The sequence below is a fragment of the Chelonia mydas genome, chromosome 1, assembly GCF_015237465.2.
Source record: "Chelonia mydas isolate rCheMyd1 chromosome 1, rCheMyd1.pri.v2, whole genome shotgun sequence".
In the NCBI taxonomy this organism is placed as follows: domain Eukaryota; kingdom Metazoa; phylum Chordata; order Testudines; family Cheloniidae; genus Chelonia; species Chelonia mydas.
In genome coordinates this window covers 196,881,763-196,901,183 of record NC_057849.1, presented here as the reverse complement: position 1 = coordinate 196,901,183, position 19,421 = coordinate 196,881,763, and the positions used below count along the sequence as shown (strand labels likewise).

At 45.6% G+C, this 19,421-nt stretch overlaps 1 protein-coding gene across 3 annotated transcripts in view; it reads left to right on the top strand.

Annotated features, from left to right (window-relative positions):
- The window catches only part of CCDC191 (coiled-coil domain containing 191), a 37,371-nt gene that overhangs the window by 5,625 nt on the left and 12,325 nt on the right, over nucleotides 1-19,421 (top strand). Inside the window, exons 1-10 of one of the 3 annotated variants that reach the window (XM_037909011.2) lie at nucleotides 1,307-1,353; nucleotides 4,603-4,734; nucleotides 5,265-5,443; nucleotides 8,245-8,468; nucleotides 9,253-9,403; nucleotides 11,732-11,922; nucleotides 12,943-13,192; nucleotides 14,454-14,567; nucleotides 14,713-15,185; nucleotides 15,827-15,900. In XM_037909011.2, the coding sequence (XP_037764939.1) occupies nucleotides 4,626-4,734; nucleotides 5,265-5,443; nucleotides 8,245-8,468; nucleotides 9,253-9,403; nucleotides 11,732-11,922; nucleotides 12,943-13,192; nucleotides 14,454-14,567; nucleotides 14,713-15,185; nucleotides 15,827-15,900 (1,765 nt within the window). In that variant the 5' untranslated portion in view covers nucleotides 1,307-1,353; nucleotides 4,603-4,625. Of the gene's footprint in view, nucleotides 1-1,306; nucleotides 1,354-4,602; nucleotides 4,735-5,264; nucleotides 5,444-8,244; nucleotides 8,469-9,252; nucleotides 9,404-11,731; nucleotides 11,923-12,942; nucleotides 13,193-14,453; nucleotides 14,568-14,712; nucleotides 15,186-15,826; nucleotides 15,901-19,421 lie in introns of those variants that run through there. The other 2 variants (XM_027824549.3, XM_037909005.2) reach the window with 2 other exon arrangements.

Genomic DNA, 19,421 nt, shown 5'->3' with positions numbered 1-19,421 from the left:
TATTCCCACTGTTATTACTGCTTGCTGTGCGCTCCACAATATCTGTGAGAATAAGGGGGAGACGTTTATGGCGGGGTGGGAGGTTGAGGCAAATCACCTGGCCGCTGGTTACGCACAGCCAGAAACCAGGGCGGTTAGAAGAGCACAGGAGGGCATGGTGCGCATCAGAGAAGCTTTGAAAACCAGTTTCATGACTGGCCAGGCTACAGTGTGAAAGTTCTGTTTGTTTCTTCTTGATGAAACTCGCCCCCCCCCCTTGGTTCACTCTACTTCCCTGTAAGCTAACCACCCTCCCCTCGTCCCTTCGATCACCACTTGCAGAGGCAATAAAGTCATTGTTGCTTCACATTCAAGCATTCTTTATTAATTCATCACACAAATAGGGGGATAACTACCAAGGTAGCTCAGGAGGGGGCGTGGAGGAGGGAAGGACAAGGCTACACAGCACTTTAAAAGTTTAAAACTTTAAAACTTATTGAATGCCAGCCTTCTGTTGCTTGGGCAATCCTCTGGGGTGGAGTGGCTGGGTGGCCGGAGGCCCCCCCACCGTGTTCTTGGGCGTCTGGGTGAGGAGGCTATGGAACTTGGGGAGGAGGGCAGTTGGTTACACAGGGGCTGCAGCGGCGGTCTGTGCTCCTGCTGCCTTTCCTGCAGCTCAACCATACGCTGGAGCATATTAGTTTGATCCTCCAGCAGCCTCAGCATTGAATCCTGCCTCCTCTCATCACACTGCCGCCACCTTTCAGCTTCAGCCCTCTCTTCAGCCCGCCACTTACTCTCTTCAGCCCGCCACCTCTCCTCCCGGTCATTTTGTGCTTTCCTGCACTCTGACATTGTCTGCCTCCACGCATTCGTCTGTGCTCTGTCAGTGTGGGAGGACAGCATGAGCTCCGAGAGCATTTAATCGCGAGTGCGGTTTTTTTGCCTTCTAATCTTCGCTAGCCTCTGGGAAGAAGATCTTGTGATCCTTGAAACACATTGCAGCTGGTGGAGGAAAAAAAAGGGACAGTGGTATTTAAAAAGACACATTTTATAGAACAATGGGTACATTCTTTCACGGTAAACCTTGCTGTTAACATTACATACATAGCACATGTGCTTTCAATCCAAGGTCGCATTTTGCCTCCCCCCAGCGCGTGGCTAACAGCGGGGAACATTTCTGTTCAGTTACAGGCAAACAGCCCAGCAGGAACGGGCACCTCTGAATGTCCCCTTAAGAAAAGCACCCTATTTCAACCAGGTGACCGTGAATGATATCACTCTCCTGAGGATAACACAGAGAGATAAAGAATGGATGTTGTTTGAACACCAGAAAACATACACTGCAATGCTTTGTTCTACAATGATTCCCAAGTACGTGCTACTGGCCTGGAGCGGTAAAGTGTCCTACCATGGTGGACGGAATAAGGGTGCCCTCCCCAGAAACCTTTTACAAAGGTTTCTGGAGTACATCCAGGAGAGCCGCGAATGCCAGGGCAAATTAATCATTAAACATGCTTGCTTTTAAACCATGTATAGTATTTTATAAGGTACACTCACCATAGGTCCCTTCTCCGCCTGGTGGGTCCGGGAGGCAGCCTTGGGTGGGTTTGGGGGGTACTGGCTCCAGGTCTAGAGCGAGAAACAGTTCCTGGCTGTCGGGAAAACCAGTTTCTCCGCTTGCTTACTGTGAGTTATGTTCCTTGTCCCCAAAACCTGCTTCCGTGTTGCCTCCATGTCCATTGAAGGAGTCAAACAACACAGCTGGGGTAGTGGTGGCTGAACCCCCTAAAATGGCATGCAGCTCATCATAGAAGCAGCATGTTTTGGGCTCTGACCCGGAGCGGCTGTTCGCCTCTCTGGTTTTCAGGTAGGCTTGCCTCAGCTCCTTAAGTTTCATGCGGCACTGCTTCGGGTCCCTGATATGGCCTCTGTCCTTCATGTCTTGGGAGATTTTGACAAATGTTTTGGCATTTCGAAAACTGGAACGTAGTTCTGATAGCATGGATTCCTCTCCCCATACAGCGATCAGATCCCGTACCTCCCGTTCGGTCCATGCTGGAGCTCTTTTGTGATTCTGGGACCCCATCATGGTCACCTCTGCTGATGAGCTCTGCATGGTCACCTGCAGCTTGCCATGCTGGCCAAACAGGAAATTGAAATTCAAAAGTTCGTGGGCCTTTTCCTGTCTACCTGGCCAGTGCATCTGAGTTGAGAGTGCTGTCCAGAGCGGTCATAATAGAGCACTCTGGGATAGCTCCCAGAGGCCACTACCGTCTAATTGTGTCCACAGTACCCCAAATTCAACCCGGCAAGGCCGATTTAAGCGCTAATCCACTTGTCAGGGGTGGAGTAAGGAAATTGATTTTAAGAGCCCTTTAAGTCGAAAAAAAGGGCTTCATTGTGTGGACGGGTGCAGGGTTAAATCGATTTAATGCTGCTAAATTGGACCTCAACTCCTAGTGTAGACCAAGGCTAATTTTATTTGATCTTTTTCATTCCCATGGAAGCTTCCCCTCCCCCCAAATTAATAAGTGTTCCCTGTGTAATGTTGCATCCCAAACCCTGCAGAACTACAAATCTGAAACTTAAATGTCTATAAGCAAAAGGGAAACTGACTTCAATTATTTCTGTTGTCCAAAGTGAAGGAAATGCAAAAGCTAAACTGATGGGGGAGGGGAGGGAGAAGAGTTGGAAGCAAATTGGAGTTTTATATATATTATTTTGCAGCACCTAAAAATGTTCTAGAACAAATAGAAAGACAAGGTCTCTCAGAGTTCATTCTAATAAATTCAAAGTCAGTTCTTTCACTTGTAATAATATGAGGCACTATTAATAGCACAGATGAATAAATCTGTCTACACTCAGATTTCTGTATATAATGTCAAATGTCTCTCACAGATGGAGCTAACTCTCTGTAAGTGTCTGAAATATGGAAGATGCCTCCTTTTTTTCTTCCCCTGCCTTTGTATCAGTGTTCCGGAACTGCCTGTAAACCTTTTATCTATGCCCCACAATTATAATACATAAGAATATTGATTATTTGCAGTCACCCCACCATGTTAAGAAACATACTGATTAGGAAAGCGTGAAAGCTCCTTTACTCCAAATATGAGGAGTCTGCACTCTCTTGTCCAAGAATGACACAGCCTCAGCAAGACAAACTGACTTCTGTTTTTCTTATTGAATAAACTTTGTTGTTGTTGCTGTTAAATTAGGCTAATTATAGACTGATAAAAGGGATAAAAGGACTTGAAAGGGATTAAAAAGCCTCAGTTTGTCTTTTTTTGAACCTTTTTAGAATATTTAAGGAAGCCTAAAAGGGAAATTTTTGGTGGTGGTGGTCTGTTTTTTTAAAAGGTTGCTTATACTTTTCCTAAGAAATATCTGGAATGCTAAGTTATATCCTCCATGATTTTTATTGTATAACTTAGGTGCAGTACCAGAGAGACTTGGAGTGAGTGCTTTCTTAGTTCTTAATTAAAGGAGTAGGGTTTTGTATTTAAAAAAAAAATTCTTCCAACTGTTTGTCAGGCATTTGAGTTAGGATAGGTTCCTGGGTTAGTGGTTAGTGGTTCCTGGGTTAGTGGCCAGTCCTTGCCTACAGACAGCCCCCCAACCTGAAGCAAATACTCACCAGCAAACATACCATGCAACAGAACCACTAACCCAGGAACCTATCCTTGCAACAAAGCCCGTTGCCAACTGTGCCCACATATCTATTCAGCGGACACCATCACAGGGCCTAATAACATCAGCCACACTATCAGAGGCTCGTTCACCTGCACATCCACCAATGTGATATATGCTATCATGTGCCAGCAATGCCCCTCTGCCATGTACATTGGTCAAACTGGACAGTCTCTGCGTAAAAGAGTAAATGGACACAAATCAGATGTCAAGAATTATAACATTCATAAACCAGTCGGAGAACACTTCAATCTCTCTGGTCACGCGACTACAGACATGAAAGTCGCTATTTTACAACAAAAAAACTTCAAATCCAGACTCCAGCGAGAAACTGCTGAATTGGAATTCATTTGCAAATTGGATACAATTAACTTAGGCTTGAATAGAGACTGGGAGTGGCTTAGTCATTATGCAAGGTAGCCTATTTCCCCTTGTTTTTTCCTACCCTCCCCCCCCCCCCCCAGACATTCTTGTTAAACCCTGGATTTGTGCTGGAAATGGCCCACCTTGATCATCATACACAATGTAAGGAGAGTGGTCACTTTGGATAAGCTATTACCAGCAGGAGAGTGAGTTTGTGTGTGGGGGGGGGGGGGTGAGAAAACCTGGATTTGTGCTGGAAATGGCCCAACTTGATTATCATACACATTGTAAGGAGAGTGATCACTTTAGATAAGCTATTACCAGCAGGAGAGTGGGGTGGGAGGAGGTATTTTTTCATGCTTTGTGTGTATATAATAAGATCTTCTACACTTTCCACAGTATGCATCCGATGAAGTGAGCTGTAGCTCACGAAAGCTTATGCTCAAATAAATTGGTTAGTCTCTAAGGTGCCACAAGTACTCCTTTTCTTTTTGCGAATACAGACTAACACGGCTGTTACTCTGAAACCTATAATATTTCCAATCCTAGTAAAACCTTTTATCACCATAGCCCAGGAGCTGCTCAATGATTGGATGAATTCCAAACTGAGACTGGAGCTAGAAAGTGACCAAGAAGAGAATGTTGGAGATAATGCTGCTGAAGAGGCCCCTGCTGGCTTTGTGAAGTACGAGAGGTTTGATGGTGAGAACACAAAACATTTCTTAACTTATTGTTTGGGGATAACAGTGGTTAGTTCATAGGCTTGAAAGGCAGGAGTCACGTACATACCAAGGTAATAGTCTCCTTAGGAACAACCAGAGTCAGTAGAGTCCTTGGTTTTTCCCAGCTCTTACATTAATTTGCTGTGTGACATTACAGAAATAAGCCTCAAAATCTTCGTGCTTCATTTTCTCCTTATGTAAAATGGAGATAATATTTCCCTAACTCAGAAGGGCGAAAGGCTTGTAAGATTCGTGCAACAGTTTGAGATCCTTAGATGCAGGGCAGTAAAGATTGGGAAAGTATTATCATCATCCTCCTCTAAACATAGTGAATTTGAGACTGCTTTAGATTCTTGAGTCTAAATGGAGTGCAATCAATATGGCTTCTTTCATCAGGATTACATTTACAAACTGGGCAGTTCTCTGTTTAATCGCTTTGTTTGATGGCATTAGGCTCTGGAGTTTGTTAATTACAAACTAGTGTGAGGTGATCTGGATTCTTTGTTATAGATTTGTGTGGTTATCTGGAACAAGAAAAGGAAAGTACCACTGTTCAGGATTTTCTGCAGAATCTTCTGCAAAATGAAGTGGTAGATTGTGGGATATTAGAAGGCCTCAGGATTGAAGAAATCAAGGAAAAGAAAAAAACAAGGGACCCACGAATTACCATGGAGCTAAGACACAAGCAGGTGAGGAAAAGGCAGTATATTGAAACCGATATAAGGAAACACTCTTTTTATGCAACATATATTCACCTGTGTAACTCATTGCCACATGATATAATTGACGCAAATAGATTAGGACAGTTCTCAAAAGGTTAAGGCATTTCTGTGAATGAAGATAGCATTTGCACTAGTTCAGGGCTGTAATATTGATCTCCACCATGGATCTGTGCACTCCAGGAACGGACAGCAAGTGACTGTTCTTTGCTAAACTCCCTACTCAAGTCAGGAGTAAGCAGAGTGCTAATTGCATCTCCCTATTTAGTAACCAACCTCTTAAGCATTAAGGTCTCATCCTTCTGTTAGTACTCATCTCGAATACCTGGGCAAATGGGTGGGGGGGAAGGAATCCTTCACCCAGGCTGCAAAGTGGTGTCCCTGTGTGCTGCCGTTTACCTGGCCCTTTTGTGCTAATGCACGCAGAGGACCGCACAGTGTGAGGCTCTGTTCTACATATGGGATGCTGCTTTCACATCACCCTACCTCTAATCCAGCCCTCCATTTGAATTGTGGAGCACTGATGTAGGGTCCGGGCCCTAGAAATCATATGGAATGTATACAGTTGTCCTGTAGACTTAGTACAAGAGAGTCACAGATAGCTACAGTATCCATCATACTCTGAGTTCAGTCATTTTGAAAAAAAAAGAAAAAGTGTTCAGTCATTTCTGATGCTGTCTCAGAACAAGATGATTTTTAATGCTTCACCATCAATGTTGCTGGCCCGCAGTGAAAACCAGGTGCTAATTTTGGGGGGTTGGGGGGTTGGACAAAAAAAAAAAACACCCAACAAAAAAACAACCCTCACAATTGTTAAGAATCACAACGTTATAAACAAAAACCAATTGTAAATGGGTATTCTTAAATGGAGCATTTAATAGTATTTCAGCCATAGGACCACAAGACTCAAACATTCCCCAACACAAATTATTCCCACTCACAGCTACCTTTAATATGGCATCAAAGGGAGTCCATCCTACAGTTTTAAACCTCCTGTGCTCTGGGGCTGTGTGTCCCAGTTACTGATCCGGTGGCCTCTCTGTTGGACTTCTGCCACAATCTGTTTCAAATTGTGCTTGCTCTGAAAGGCCCTCCACATTCTGCTTAGATCCTTAAAAAAAAATAGCACTGGTTGCTACAAGACTGATAGCCCAAAGTGCTGATGTCTTCATAAATCCACAGAAGAGTGTACACCACAGGTAGCAGGGCAAGCTTTCCTCACCAAAATACCTCAACCTTGTGCAGATAACTTGCATCCAAGTTTGAGGAACTTTCTGGATCATTAACGTTGATTTTTAATAAGTCTTAGAAATCTGGAGTAGTTTAAGAGAACTGGAAGAAAGCTAATGTGCCAATATTTAAAAAGGGTAAACAGAATGACCTGAGAAATTATAGGCCCGTCAGCCTGACATCTATCCCAGGCAATATGTTCCTAAAGGTTGAACCTGGATCAATTACCCTGCAAGCTGCTTAACCCTTTCTGGCCATGTTTCACACTTTGTATAAGATTCGTTGCAATTATATAACAGTGGTAGCACAATGATTTGCATGGTCATACTCGAATCAGGTAACATCACAGTGTGTATATACATACATATACACCCACTACTGGTTGGGATTGTACTCTGTGCACACAAGTGTAATCAAGTCATGATCACTTGAACCTAAGCGATAACTAATTTTCACTAGATCTGTTCAGAATTTGACTCCTTTGACAAGACTACCAACAAGGGAGACAGTGATGCTGATTCAGATTTTTGATTACATCAGTTTTACACTGGTATCACTCCACTGACTTCAGTAGCATTAATCCTGACCCCTTGTGACAGAGGTGCCATCCCTGTAACCCTCTTATGACATGAGACGGTGCTGCAGCCGCTCTGCTTCAGTTTCCCCAACAGAGCTTAGCACGCTTCAGTTAAGGATGTGGCTTAGCCCTACAGCCAAGCCACTGAGGGAGTTTTAACCCTTTCCAGGGTATCAGAGTCCTCAAGTCAAAGTCCAACATAAATACGAACCAAAAGAACCTTCAGCCCACTAGGCTCAGCATACAGCCCCATTGCTTTCAGCTGACCCCAGCTGCAGCAGCTTGCCTTAATACCCACCAGTAGGTACCTGGTAACAAATTAAACCACAGTCTGCATCAGGCCTACCCTCCCACAGGGAGGCTCTAGCAGACCATAGCCTCCAATCAGCTCCTGGCTACAGCCAGGCTTCTCACACAATACAGAAGCTGCCATTCTGCTTCCCTCTTTTTAACTACTTTTTCCAGGCCTGACTCAAGAACAAGTATAGCAGGGTGGGGTTCATTGCAGACATTGCAGCTTGTTAACCCCTTCCTGGCTAGTGTGGGGTTCACATACCCCATCCCACCCACCCCCACAGGTGTGCCTAAAAACATAATCATATCCAGTGAATGCCAGATATAGAGATTATAGCTTGTTATTATCATCATCGCACCCAGAAGCCCCAGCCAGGGACCAGGACCCCACTGGGCTAGGTACTATACAAACATTGAACAAAAAGACAGTCCATCCCCCACATTACTTACAATCTAAATGTAGGACAAGAGACAACAGGTGGAAATGGACAGATCAATGGGCGAGTACAAGGAAAGAATGAGATTGTGTGTAATGTGGCCATCTGTGTATTGGCAACCTGATTGAGACCCACCCTCTTAGTTCAAAGAGACTCCCAGAAGCCTTTCTTCAGATGCTATAACTCTTGCCACTTCCGCTGCCTTGACTCATTGCTGTGCTCTTCCTTCCCAGGTTAAAGAAAACTGTTTAAGGCGTCGGAAGGAGCTAGAGCTCCAGAGACGAGAAAAGACCCTGAAAAAATTAGCCCTGGCTGAGGCTAAGCAGCGAGTGCAGGAGGAGAACAAAAGGCAGGCTCTGAAGGCCAAGAAGGAAGAAGAGGAGATCCAGCGGGAGATGGTGAAGCTGCGGAAAGAGATGGCAGAGAAGAGGCACATCATGGGAGAAGCACAAAGAATGTAAGATGGGGTGGAGAGGGAGAGCGGAGCTCAAACTCCATCTAATCGTTTGGACTACAGGGCTTATGAACCCCAAATGATAGGGAATTTCTTCAGTCATCAGCTTCTGGCTGCAGTGAGCTCTCTAAAAAAATATAAGACATGGTAGTTTCAAAGGAAAACTGCCTCCTGGGGCCCTGAACTCTCACAATGTATGTATTTTTAAATGACTAATCCTGGAGGCAGCATCATTACTGTCTCTAGTTACATCACAGAAGCTGACAGATTGAAAGAAGGAATCAAATTCTGACATCAACTTGTACACATTAAAACTCTGGCATTTAAAATTGGAGACATCCCCTCTTTAGAGAGGGGAAAGAATGTGCCTGTCCAAGGGAGCTCAAAGCTCTGCAGAGGCAGAGTCTTTGCTTCTGCTGAATTTAGGAGCTCCATAGGGCTCATACCTTCCATAGTGCTGCAACCCCCAGGGGGCACTGCGACGGCCACTTATCTCCATAGGCATCTATGAGATCCTAGTTCTCCATGTATGCTATATTGACATCCCAATACCCTCTTACTGCTGTGTTCTGTAACCCCTTCCTGACTGTTGAATTTGTGTAGCTCATGTGCACTGGACACCCAAATCTACCCCTGTTCTCTAAAGGCTGGGCTTCAGTAGCTATCATCTGTCCAAGCTACAGAGGTCATTTTCACAGGATTGGTTTAGAAAGGGGTGAGACCCATATCACAGTACTCCCTTTATTTACTATCTGCCTTTGGTTCTTGGTGTTTGTCTTACTTGCAGAGAGAGGAAGAGGCAAGAATTAGAAAAAGCTCAGAAACTGGCAGCGGTGGGCCTGTCTCACACTACGCCAAAGCCCCTGGAGCAGGACAAAGAGGAGAAAAAAAGGAGATTGCAAGAGCTGCTGAGCAAGAGTCACAGTGAAAACCAGAAAGTGAGCATCCTCTTCCTGTATTTAGCACTCTGAGCCAAATTCTACCCTCAGCTATGTGCTTATGCAACACTCACTGAAGTCAAAAGCCCTGGCTGCCAGGCCTTCTGCCTCCTCCTGAGTGTCCTCTGTAGGGAGAGTAAGATAAAAGATCTGTTGAGAGAGAAAGTAGAGGATGGCTTGGGGAACTGTTGCGTAGTAGTTAGAACAGGGAACTGGGAGCAAGGGACTCCTGAATCCTAATCCTTATTCTGTTGCTGGGTATCCATGGGCAAGTCATTTAATGTCTCTGTGGCTCAGTTTCTCCAGTGGGGCTTCAAGGGGAGTTGTGGGTAAAACTTCACTGTTGGAGCAGTTGTGGGCAGAGAGCAACCCAGTGTGACAGATCAAGCAAATAGACACACAGAGGGGCCTTGGAAAACCAATGATCAGATCCTCACCCCCAGTCTGGCCCTTCAGCACCAAGTAAAAGGTCTGGAGTGGTATAAAGGGGCCCTAAAAGACCCACTTCTGCTATAAGTGGAGCCACTGTGGAGCCAGCCCTAAGGCTTCCCTTTGAGGACTTCCTCATATTTCTTGGCATAGGAAAGGGTGGGGGTAGGCTGAGGAAGGTGTGGGGCTGTCCATGAAGCACTGTGGCCCCTTGGGGAAGCCCCAGAGCAGTGGTGGGCAACCTGCAGGCCGCATGTGACCCATCTGCGTAATCTGAGTGTGGGCCACGAGACATTTTGCAGACATCGACCAGCTGTAACTACGGCCCCAAGTGGCCGCGGTTCACCGTTGGACATATGCCCTGAGCACTTTCTCCCACCCCTCACAATTCAGAAAAATAGCCGAAGAAAGGAATGTTGAATGGCCATGAAGTGCAATGGCACATAATAAACTTGTCTCCTCGCTTCTTAATGTCAAGTTACAGTTTTAGGTGATGCAACTTGGTTAAAACAGCTGATAGAAAACAATCTGTCTTACAGACTTCCATGCCGAGACCAACTACACTTTGTCTCATGAAACACAGATGCAGGCACAGGAACTTCTGTATGTTTCCCCAGACATTTCCCTTGCCGTTTCTGCTAATTGTCAAAGACAGAATTTGCAGAATGGAAGGGAAAGTCTCAAACAGTAAGACAAAGTCTGTACTAAAAATTTAGTTTATTAGACATCTGGAAATGAAAAGACCTTTTTGTATTGAACACCCTATAGAGTGAGTAAGCTCATTATAAGGAAGAAAGTTCCTTGTGTGGAGGCATGAATGACATCATAATATTTTTAATTAATATCATTTACATCATATATACCTGTAGCACATTTAATACAGAAGAATCCCATAGCACTCAAATTGAGAAGCCAGCTATCCCAAAGGATCACTTTATCTATATCTCAAATGCCACTGCTGCTGGAGAGGAATGTGCACAGCAACACTACACCACAATCTAAGATAGGGAGTGAAGAGTCCAAATGAAACTACAGGGGGATTTAGGACTGGTATAATGTGAGCTGTACATTTTCAAGGGCAGAAACTGCAGCTGAACAGAGAAGCAATAATGAATCCATTATTATCTTAAGTAGCTAGCGTGTTGACATTTTATCCTCTTCATAATTCTCTGTTTGGATTTCCATGTCTAAGAATGTTGATGCAATTAATACAGGACATTATGAGAAAGAGGAACAGCTGAGGAATTGTTATGAGCTGACCCACTTGGAGGATCAAAATGAACAGCATCTCCAGTAACAGGTTTAGAATTAAGAGGTAGATTAGATAGCAAATTGCTCTTCTGTCTGAGGTAAATCACTCCTAGAGGAAGCCAGTATGATTTTACTCCTTGGGAGGAAACTATAACTTCCCAGTGAGATGAGGGTGAGTCTAGGTCACATTGTAAATTTTAGCACTGGGAATGGTCTTGTTTGTGCTTAGTCTTTAAAGAGTAGCTTACAGTTTATGGAGTAATTTGAAAAAAAGTTCTACATTGAGGACACCCTTCTCTAGAATCATATGCTTTCTAGATTTAGGGACAATCCTGATTCTAGAATTTATATTTCTCTCTCATGGTTTATTCCTTTTTACTTGTAAGCTGAGCACATTTTGCTTTGGAGTCACCATGAAACAATAAACATGGGGTCCCATGATGCTATTTTTACAGTCAGTTTTCAGAGTAGAACTGCACAATAAGCATTGCTCTCCTCACATTAGTTCTCCGCCCTCCGGCAGTGTTTGCTGGGGGTTTGAAGATAAGGGGTTGTTCAAAAGGAAAGGCCCAGGGAAGGATTGCGAGGGTCAGCATTTTTGTGATGAAATGTTCTCGCTCACTGGCTCTATTCACCTTTTCACTGCAGTGCCTACAGCAGCATTTCTCCACTTGGTACAAACTCATTCTGGATCATAGGATTAAAATGGGGAAAGCCAGGGCCCTTGCTGACTGGAAGTGCCAGCTGAAGGCCCTGCGAGCCTGGAGGGACTATACATGGGTCCAGAAGTTGGAGCAGGAGACTGAGCAGTTGGAGATTCATCTCAGGGATCAAAACAGGTAGTGGCCCTTAGCCTATGGAATGCCTCCTGCTCACAGAGAAGCTAGCAGCCTTCAAACAGAGTCTAGTGCTAAGCGGAGGGTTGTGAAATGGTATGGTCTATTTAGGAGCATGTGGAAAGCCTTGTTCCTAGAAAATCTACACGTCACCCGCAGTTGGAGACACCATGGCATACACTGAAACGAAGCTGGATCTGAGCAGGGACTTGAACACCTCTTTCCAACAATCTCTAATTTCTTTGTTTGGGTGTCCTTCATGGAACCTCCCTCATTGGCTCTTCATGTGTTTGGGGCCTGGAGGAAAAAGAGTGAGCCAAATTCATCCCTGATGAATCCAGTCATCGACTGGAGTTACATCAGCGATTAGTTAGGCCTGATGCCTTCAAGAAGGAGCTTGCTGGTTGGATTCCCCATACACAGCAGCGTATTCTGCAAGTGGGGCTACCCCTCACCTCCAGACAGCTGAAGAGGGAAACAGTGTATCCTTTTCACTCCTCTTTTATAGCACAAAGATGAGAATGGGGACTGTAAAACAAGCAGGAAAATATTTAAAGAACCCAGTTCATGCCTTCTGTATGCATCACAAGCATCCTTTCACCTTTAGTAGAAATAGATGGTTTTCAAAGACTTCCAGAATCAAGTGATATCAAGCAGAACTCATAAAAATATGAAGTCTCATGACCTGTTCTGGATTGCTCCACCAATTTGGTAAATGCCAACACCTGGAGAGACAGTGTTGCCTAATGGATAGAGTACTGGGCTGGGACTCAGGAGATGTGGGTTTTAGGCCCAGCTCTGCCACTAGCCTGCTGGGTGTCCTTGGAAAAGTCATTTCATGTCTTGGTGTCTCCGTTTCCCCCATCTTTAAAATGTGGATAATGACACTGAGTTCCTTTGTAAAGCACTTGGAGATCCACTGATGAAAAGTGCTAGATAAGAGTGGGGTATTATTAATTTTAAGCAGGCTAGGAGGGAGGCCTGTCCAATGTCTGTTGGTAATGGGAGTGCTTTATTTTCCAGGAAAAAACAGTTGGCTATTGAGCATAACCGGAGACAGGTTTTACGGTGCTGCTTTATAGAGTGGCAGCTCTGGAGCAGAGCTGAGGCTGAAAAGAGAAAGCTACAGCTGAGACAGAAGGAAACTAGGAAGAAGATGGCACAGCTGCTGGAGGCAGCATCAGTGGGGAAACTTGGCACAGACGGATCATGGGATGTTGGCAGGACCAGGATGAGAAAGGTGACCCAGGATCAACCTGTGAGGCAAGAGGAGGTAAAAGTTCTTTCCCATATGTTTCCTCATCCCAGTCTCTCCCGCAGTGATTAATCATAGCTCTATTAACCTCTGTGGTGCTTTATGACACAGGGATGGGCACTCTCCTAGTGCAGCTTCATCTTCCTGTTATGTCATGTGCACATTCCAGCAGTCGTTCAGGCACTCTAGAAACAAGTCTTTAAAGATCAGAGGTGGATGGGGAAGGTGGTAGACTTTGAAAGCACTAGAGACGGATTTTTTTTTTTTTAAAGTATAATCCCACCGTGTAGCGTCTACCAACTGAGGCATGCATCCTCTTGATCGCTTTTGAAGGGAGATTAAAATCACTTTTTTTTTTTAAATGACTCAATATGCCAAAGAACCATGTATGTTGACTAAAACCATGGTAATAGAAGAAAATGCTACAAGTCTGCCCTTGGTTAAACAGAGTGCAACCCTCTCGACTTTAAAGAATGAGAGAGCTGAATTTGGCCCAGGAAGCGTCCAGGAAATGCACAAAGAAAACAATAAGTGTGCGCACAATTGGATTGTAAGGTATCGGGCAGGACCATCTTCCTTAGGTGTTGTTTTGTTCCTAACATAATAGGGCCCTGATACTTGATAGAGGCCTCTAGGTGCTACCATAATATAGATAATTAAAAAATGAATATATACTCACGTCAGGCCAAACTTTTCCTTCACTTACACCAATGTAACTCTTCTGAGCTCAGTGAGGTTGCATGGGGATAATTGAAAAAATTCTCCAGTTCCATCTTTGTAACACCAGTGGGACAGTTTCTTCACTGAGATACTCCCATTAGAATGGGAGTGTCATATTTGTAATCGCGGGCAGAATTTGGCCTAGGAATCAGATCTGAGACTTAAGTATTCACTAATCATACAATTCTGGAGAGGGAAGGCCACATATCTTAAAGTTTGGGCCTGGTTTATCACCACGCTCTAGTTTTATGACTGCGTAACTACTTTAATTTCAGTGCATCTCCATAGTGTAAAGCTAGAGTAGTTCCATAGTGAATCAGTCCCTTCACATTTTCCTTAATTAGCCAGATAGATTGGTCCTGTAGACCCCCTTGTCGCAGCTGCATTTCTTTTAATCTTAGCCTTAATGCCTAATCAGAACACCTGAGTCCAAGTAAGAGTGCATTAACATCGTTTGGGTTTAGACCTACTCACTGAATTAATATCCCGTGTCATCAACTGCATTACAACAGTTCTGAGCCACAGGACCTCCCCATAATAATCCTGTCCGATCCTCCAGGGGTACATACCAGCCATAAACCAGATGGACTTGGCCAGTTCAGGAGACTTGGATGGTGTGGACCAACCTTGTAGCTCCTGTACCTCCTCCCACCCTGGGATAGCACTACAAATGGTAAGAATTGTGTCCAGAGTACACACCTGAGGTTACCCTGTCTCTCAGACTGATTTCACTGTTGCTCCATTCAGAAAAATGCTCCTAGCTCTTCAAGGGCAGCAGAGATCTTGACTTCAGTCAATGCAGAATCCTTCCCTTGCAGGTGACTGAAACACCCCTTCTTCAGGAGGAGCCCATCAATCCTGTAGAACCCTGTTGTCGGGGTGCTGGTCAGACACCCAGTCTTCATTCATGCAAGAAGCCAAAGTATGCCTGGCAGGTTACCCTACAACACGCTGCTGTGAATTCACAGGATCACGCTGAATCCAGTCAAACAGTCAGTCCCATACAATGGTTTGGGGCACCTGGAAAAAAAGTGGCCCCTGCTTTCAGGGGCCACTTTGAGCACCGCTATGCCTTCCAGCAGCAGCTGATTGAGAAGCAGAGGAGGCAGCTTCAAGAACAGCAGGAGGTGATCCTCGAACTGCAGGAAAACCAATGGCTGAGGAGGGCTAAGCAAGAGGCAGAGCAAGCCACAGCTGTCACCATGGCACTCAACAATCCAGTCCCAAAAATTAAGGAAAAAATGCTGAAGAGAGGGGATCTGTCAAGCTGCAAGAGTGTGTCATCTTTAAGGTACGGCCACCTTACTGAGCCATAGTGGGGGCAGACTGTACTATCCAGAGCACCTTACTCCTGCTCACAAGCTGAACGAGGTCATTTGGGTCAGCACTCTCATGGTAAACCTCCATGTAATACCTCTGTGCACCTGAAAGTGGAGTTAATGGTGCACTAGGTGTTGCTCTTCCTTTTGAGCCAGTACCAAGTGTGGCGTTAGCTGGGCCAGATCCTTGACGCTGCTCTAACTGCTTTGCATTGCCCCGAAGGCGTGTTAAACTTGTAAGGCACCTTGGGATGCAAAATGCTCTATTGTTAAAGATAGAAGCAAAGTGGATTTATTTAGTACAACACGACTATCAGTACTTTGTGCTTCTGTAACATCCGTCAGCCAAGGATCTTAAAACACTTCACAGGCGCTAATTACTTGAGTCTCACAACCTGCTTGTGATGTAGGAATATGTTATTACCCTGTTTTACAGATGGGGAAACTGGGACCAAGAGAGGTTGAGTGATTTCCCCAAGGTCCCACAAAGAGACTGCAGCAAAACTGAGACTAGAAGCCATGAATCCGGACTCTCACCCTGGATTATTATACACAAGGTCTCCTTGCGTAAGGAAGGTGATGATGCTAGTTTCTTTTCTCTTTCACTTCACAGTTCACCTGTGCCTTTGGGGCCAAAGAGCACAAAGACCGTGACCCAAAGCCGAAGGAGCTCAAACCTGCTGAAAGGTATCATTCTGCTTGGTAGTAAAGGCTATTCCTGCCCTCTTCCCAGAGAATAGCATCTCTTTCCTGTCCACATCCCTCCTCCATATGGGTGTTCAACCATGCATGAGCAAAACCCACTCAATCCCCTCCCAGCAGAATCAAAACTACTAAACAACACAACCAAAAGGGTGGGTTGCTTTAAGCATACACTGGCAGCTTGTTACAGGGTCTGGCCCTTTAATATCCAAGTCAGGCATTTGGGTCCTTGCAAGTTCTGTGGTCAGTAAACCAAGGTGAGTTATTGTCCCCAAAGATCATGCTGGATTTTTCCCCACACAAGAAATTATAGAGCTGGCATTTTGTTCATGTCACGCTTTATCCTTTTACTGCAGGCTAAAGCTATAGAGACAAAGGCAGTCTGGCTTCCCTTCCCATCCCATGTGATTTCACAGCCTCCCCCCCTGTAGTCTATATTGAGCAGTGTGTAAATGTCATCAGAGATGGGCGGGAGTTTGCATTTATTAAAGCAATATCAGGTTCCTTTAACCATTCCCAGGGCCTGTAGCATTGTATAAACTTATGTAAGGCCTTAGCCTGCTTGAAAGGTTTTCCAAAGTGTGGCTATAGTAATATTTTAAACAGACCTAGGAATCACAAAAATTCAGTAATGTATTTTTTTGGCTGTGGTGGCTGCCTGGCTGTAGCCTTTTCAGCACCCAAGCATGCCTTCAGCATCCGTAGTGCATGAACCTAGATATCCCACACTTTGCTTCACTCAGACTCTCTGCTGCTCTAGGTGGGTAAGCACTTCTCCAGCATAAATGGGTGTTTCTCTACAGACATCCCAGTGACTAAATTATAATCAAGAGAACGCAGTGCAGGATCAGGTGCTGCTCAGTTCTGGTCCATTGCAGAGTGTAAAATAACAGGTGTTCTTCAGACTACACAGAGCAATCTAAGATACCTGTCACGGGGTTCGTTACTCACTACAGGGACATTAGCTTTATTCCAGTCTGATGGCCCCACTTCCCACAGTTGCTCACACTGCACTCCTCCTCACTTCCCAGAACTCTCTCTCTCTCCGTGGCTCAGCCTTTCAGCCAGGCCACTGTACAGTCCTCACCTTCCAGGGTATCAAAATATCACTGGATCAGCTATACTCATGCTGCTCCAGACAGTCTTCCAGTCCAGGGGCAGGTCCTGTGCCACTCTTCCAGCAGCTGGTGGGGAACCCAGGCCCACCCACTACTCCATGGACCTTGTGTCTAGCAATTATGGTCTGCTTGTGCCCAGACACTGTTGCTATTTTCCTAGACTCCTTCCTACTTCCCTGCTCTAGTCTCTGGTCCCCCTTCTCTGGGTTTACGAGCCCTTACTCTTTCCTCTTGGGGAGTAACTAGAGGCTATTTCCCCCTCTGACTTCTTGCCAGACTGTAGCGCTAAACATACCTCCCTTCTCCCAGAGAACAACTGTAAACTGCTTCCCTACAGCCCCCTTCTGGTCTCAGCTTGCTGGCTGTATACAAGCTCAGCCTGCCCCTGCCCAGCTGGGCTTCATCTTCAATTAGTCTTTCAGTCCCTGGCTGTGCCCCAGGTGCAGCCTGTCAGGTTAATTGTCCTAACAATCTACTCTGCCTTGTGTGAGGTGGACGCCCCGTTGCAGTACCACCACAGGACAAAGGAAGTAACCACAGATTTTGGTGGGTACTTACAGCTGGGTTCTCCTCAGAGTCCAAATCTAGTTGCACATGCTATCCATTGCTAGGATCACAAATAAGGATCAGCTGGTTCCATCTGCTTAGTCCTGAGGATGTGCTAAGCCACTTGGGGCTAATGTTATTCCATCTCTAACAATATAGGCCGTCTTGGTTTGTTCCTCCAGACCATCTCCTAAGATCACACCAGATGGGAAGTCACCCTCCAGACCCTCTGCTCTCAGCCCTGCCCCTCCTTCCCAGCTGAGTAATACCTGAACCTGCACTTGTATGTGCAGGAAATCCCCTTAGGGGAGGGGCAGCATATTTTTTGGCTAGATCCAGCTACTGTGCTCCATAGATCTCTCAGCATCCACTTTCCAGAGTCCTGGCACCTGATTCCCTCTAACATGCATCAGTGGGAGATGGTTCTTTGTAGGGAGTGGTTTAAGATCTTTCTCCTGTGCATTTGAGACACTGGCTCCTGTGTCAGGCCTGGCTCGCCCCTTTGCTCTCCGAGTTGGGCAATTCTGTGGTAAATAGCCCATTGACTGGCCCACCCAGCACCTTTCCCCCTTTATTCCTGTTTTATCCTTACAGGGGTGACCTGGAGTTGGGCTGGACTTTGGCCTCACTGGGTCATCACTGCGTCTGGACCTGTCCCTCTGACCCTGTTTTCACCCTCCTCCTTCCCTGCCAGCACTTCAGGGTCTTGTGTACAGTGGACATGTTCCCCTCTGTTAGCACGGCAACCTCTTGAAGGGATTCACACAGAGGCCTTCACAACGCCCCTCGGGAGCTGCTGTAAGGCTTGTGTGTCCCTCACATCCACACGGTGGCAGCCTGCACTAACTCCATCTCTTTATTAAATGATTCCCTTTTGGCCTTTAGATTCACCAGCCCCTTCCAGGGGCAGCCATGGAACTGGCTGGTACCATTTCATCTCTGGCTGCTGAGTCTGTGGCTCTGGTCCCTGTAGCAGCATCTCTGTCTCAGGAAATGTTGATTATGTAACAAACATCTCACGCTACTGTCACTCCAAGTGAAATTGTAGTGCATCAGTATAAAACCCAAATCAGGGCCAATTATCCTGCAAAATGAGGAGGCTCTAGGAAACTGAAGTGTCCATAGCTGCAGCCAGAAAACAGGCAGGGCCAAGGTGCCCCAACAGGCGAGCCCCCTGCAATGGCAGGGAGCTGGTTTTTGTGCGATAGGTCCAGGTGATCCTCGCAGATGAACTCATTCGATGCTCCAGAGGAAGGCAAAAAACTCCAAGGTCTGTGCAAATCTGACCTGGAGGAAAATTCCTTCCCAACCCCAAATCTTGTGATCAGTTTAACCTGAGCATGTCAGCAAGGATCACACAGCTAATACACATCTGGCATCAAGGGATTTATTGTTACTGCCTCAGACCATTGGCCCTCTGGGCCAGTGTCCTGCCTCCAGCTGTGACTAGGATCAGATGCTTCAAAGGAAGGAAAAACCCCACATAACTGATTCAGCAAGTTGTGAATTGGGGGGGTCTTACCTGACCCCAGCAGAAAATCAGCTGAAGACCTGAAGCACGAGACTGGATTCCTCTAATTATCTCACCAACATAGATACTAGTGTGAGCATAGTGAGGGCAAAGCAGAGGTGTGGGTGTGGGGGATGCAGGAAGGGAAGGGGCTGTCATCTCTCCATGGCATGGAAGGGAGAAATGTGGGACATTTGTGTGTTGTCCTATTTACTCGGTAAGCTATTCAGGGCAGGGATCTGTCTTATCCATGTTCTGTAAAGTGAAGTGCTGGTAAGCGCTATTTATAGCTCTGTCAATATGCACTGTGCTTTACAGAACCCAGATAAGGC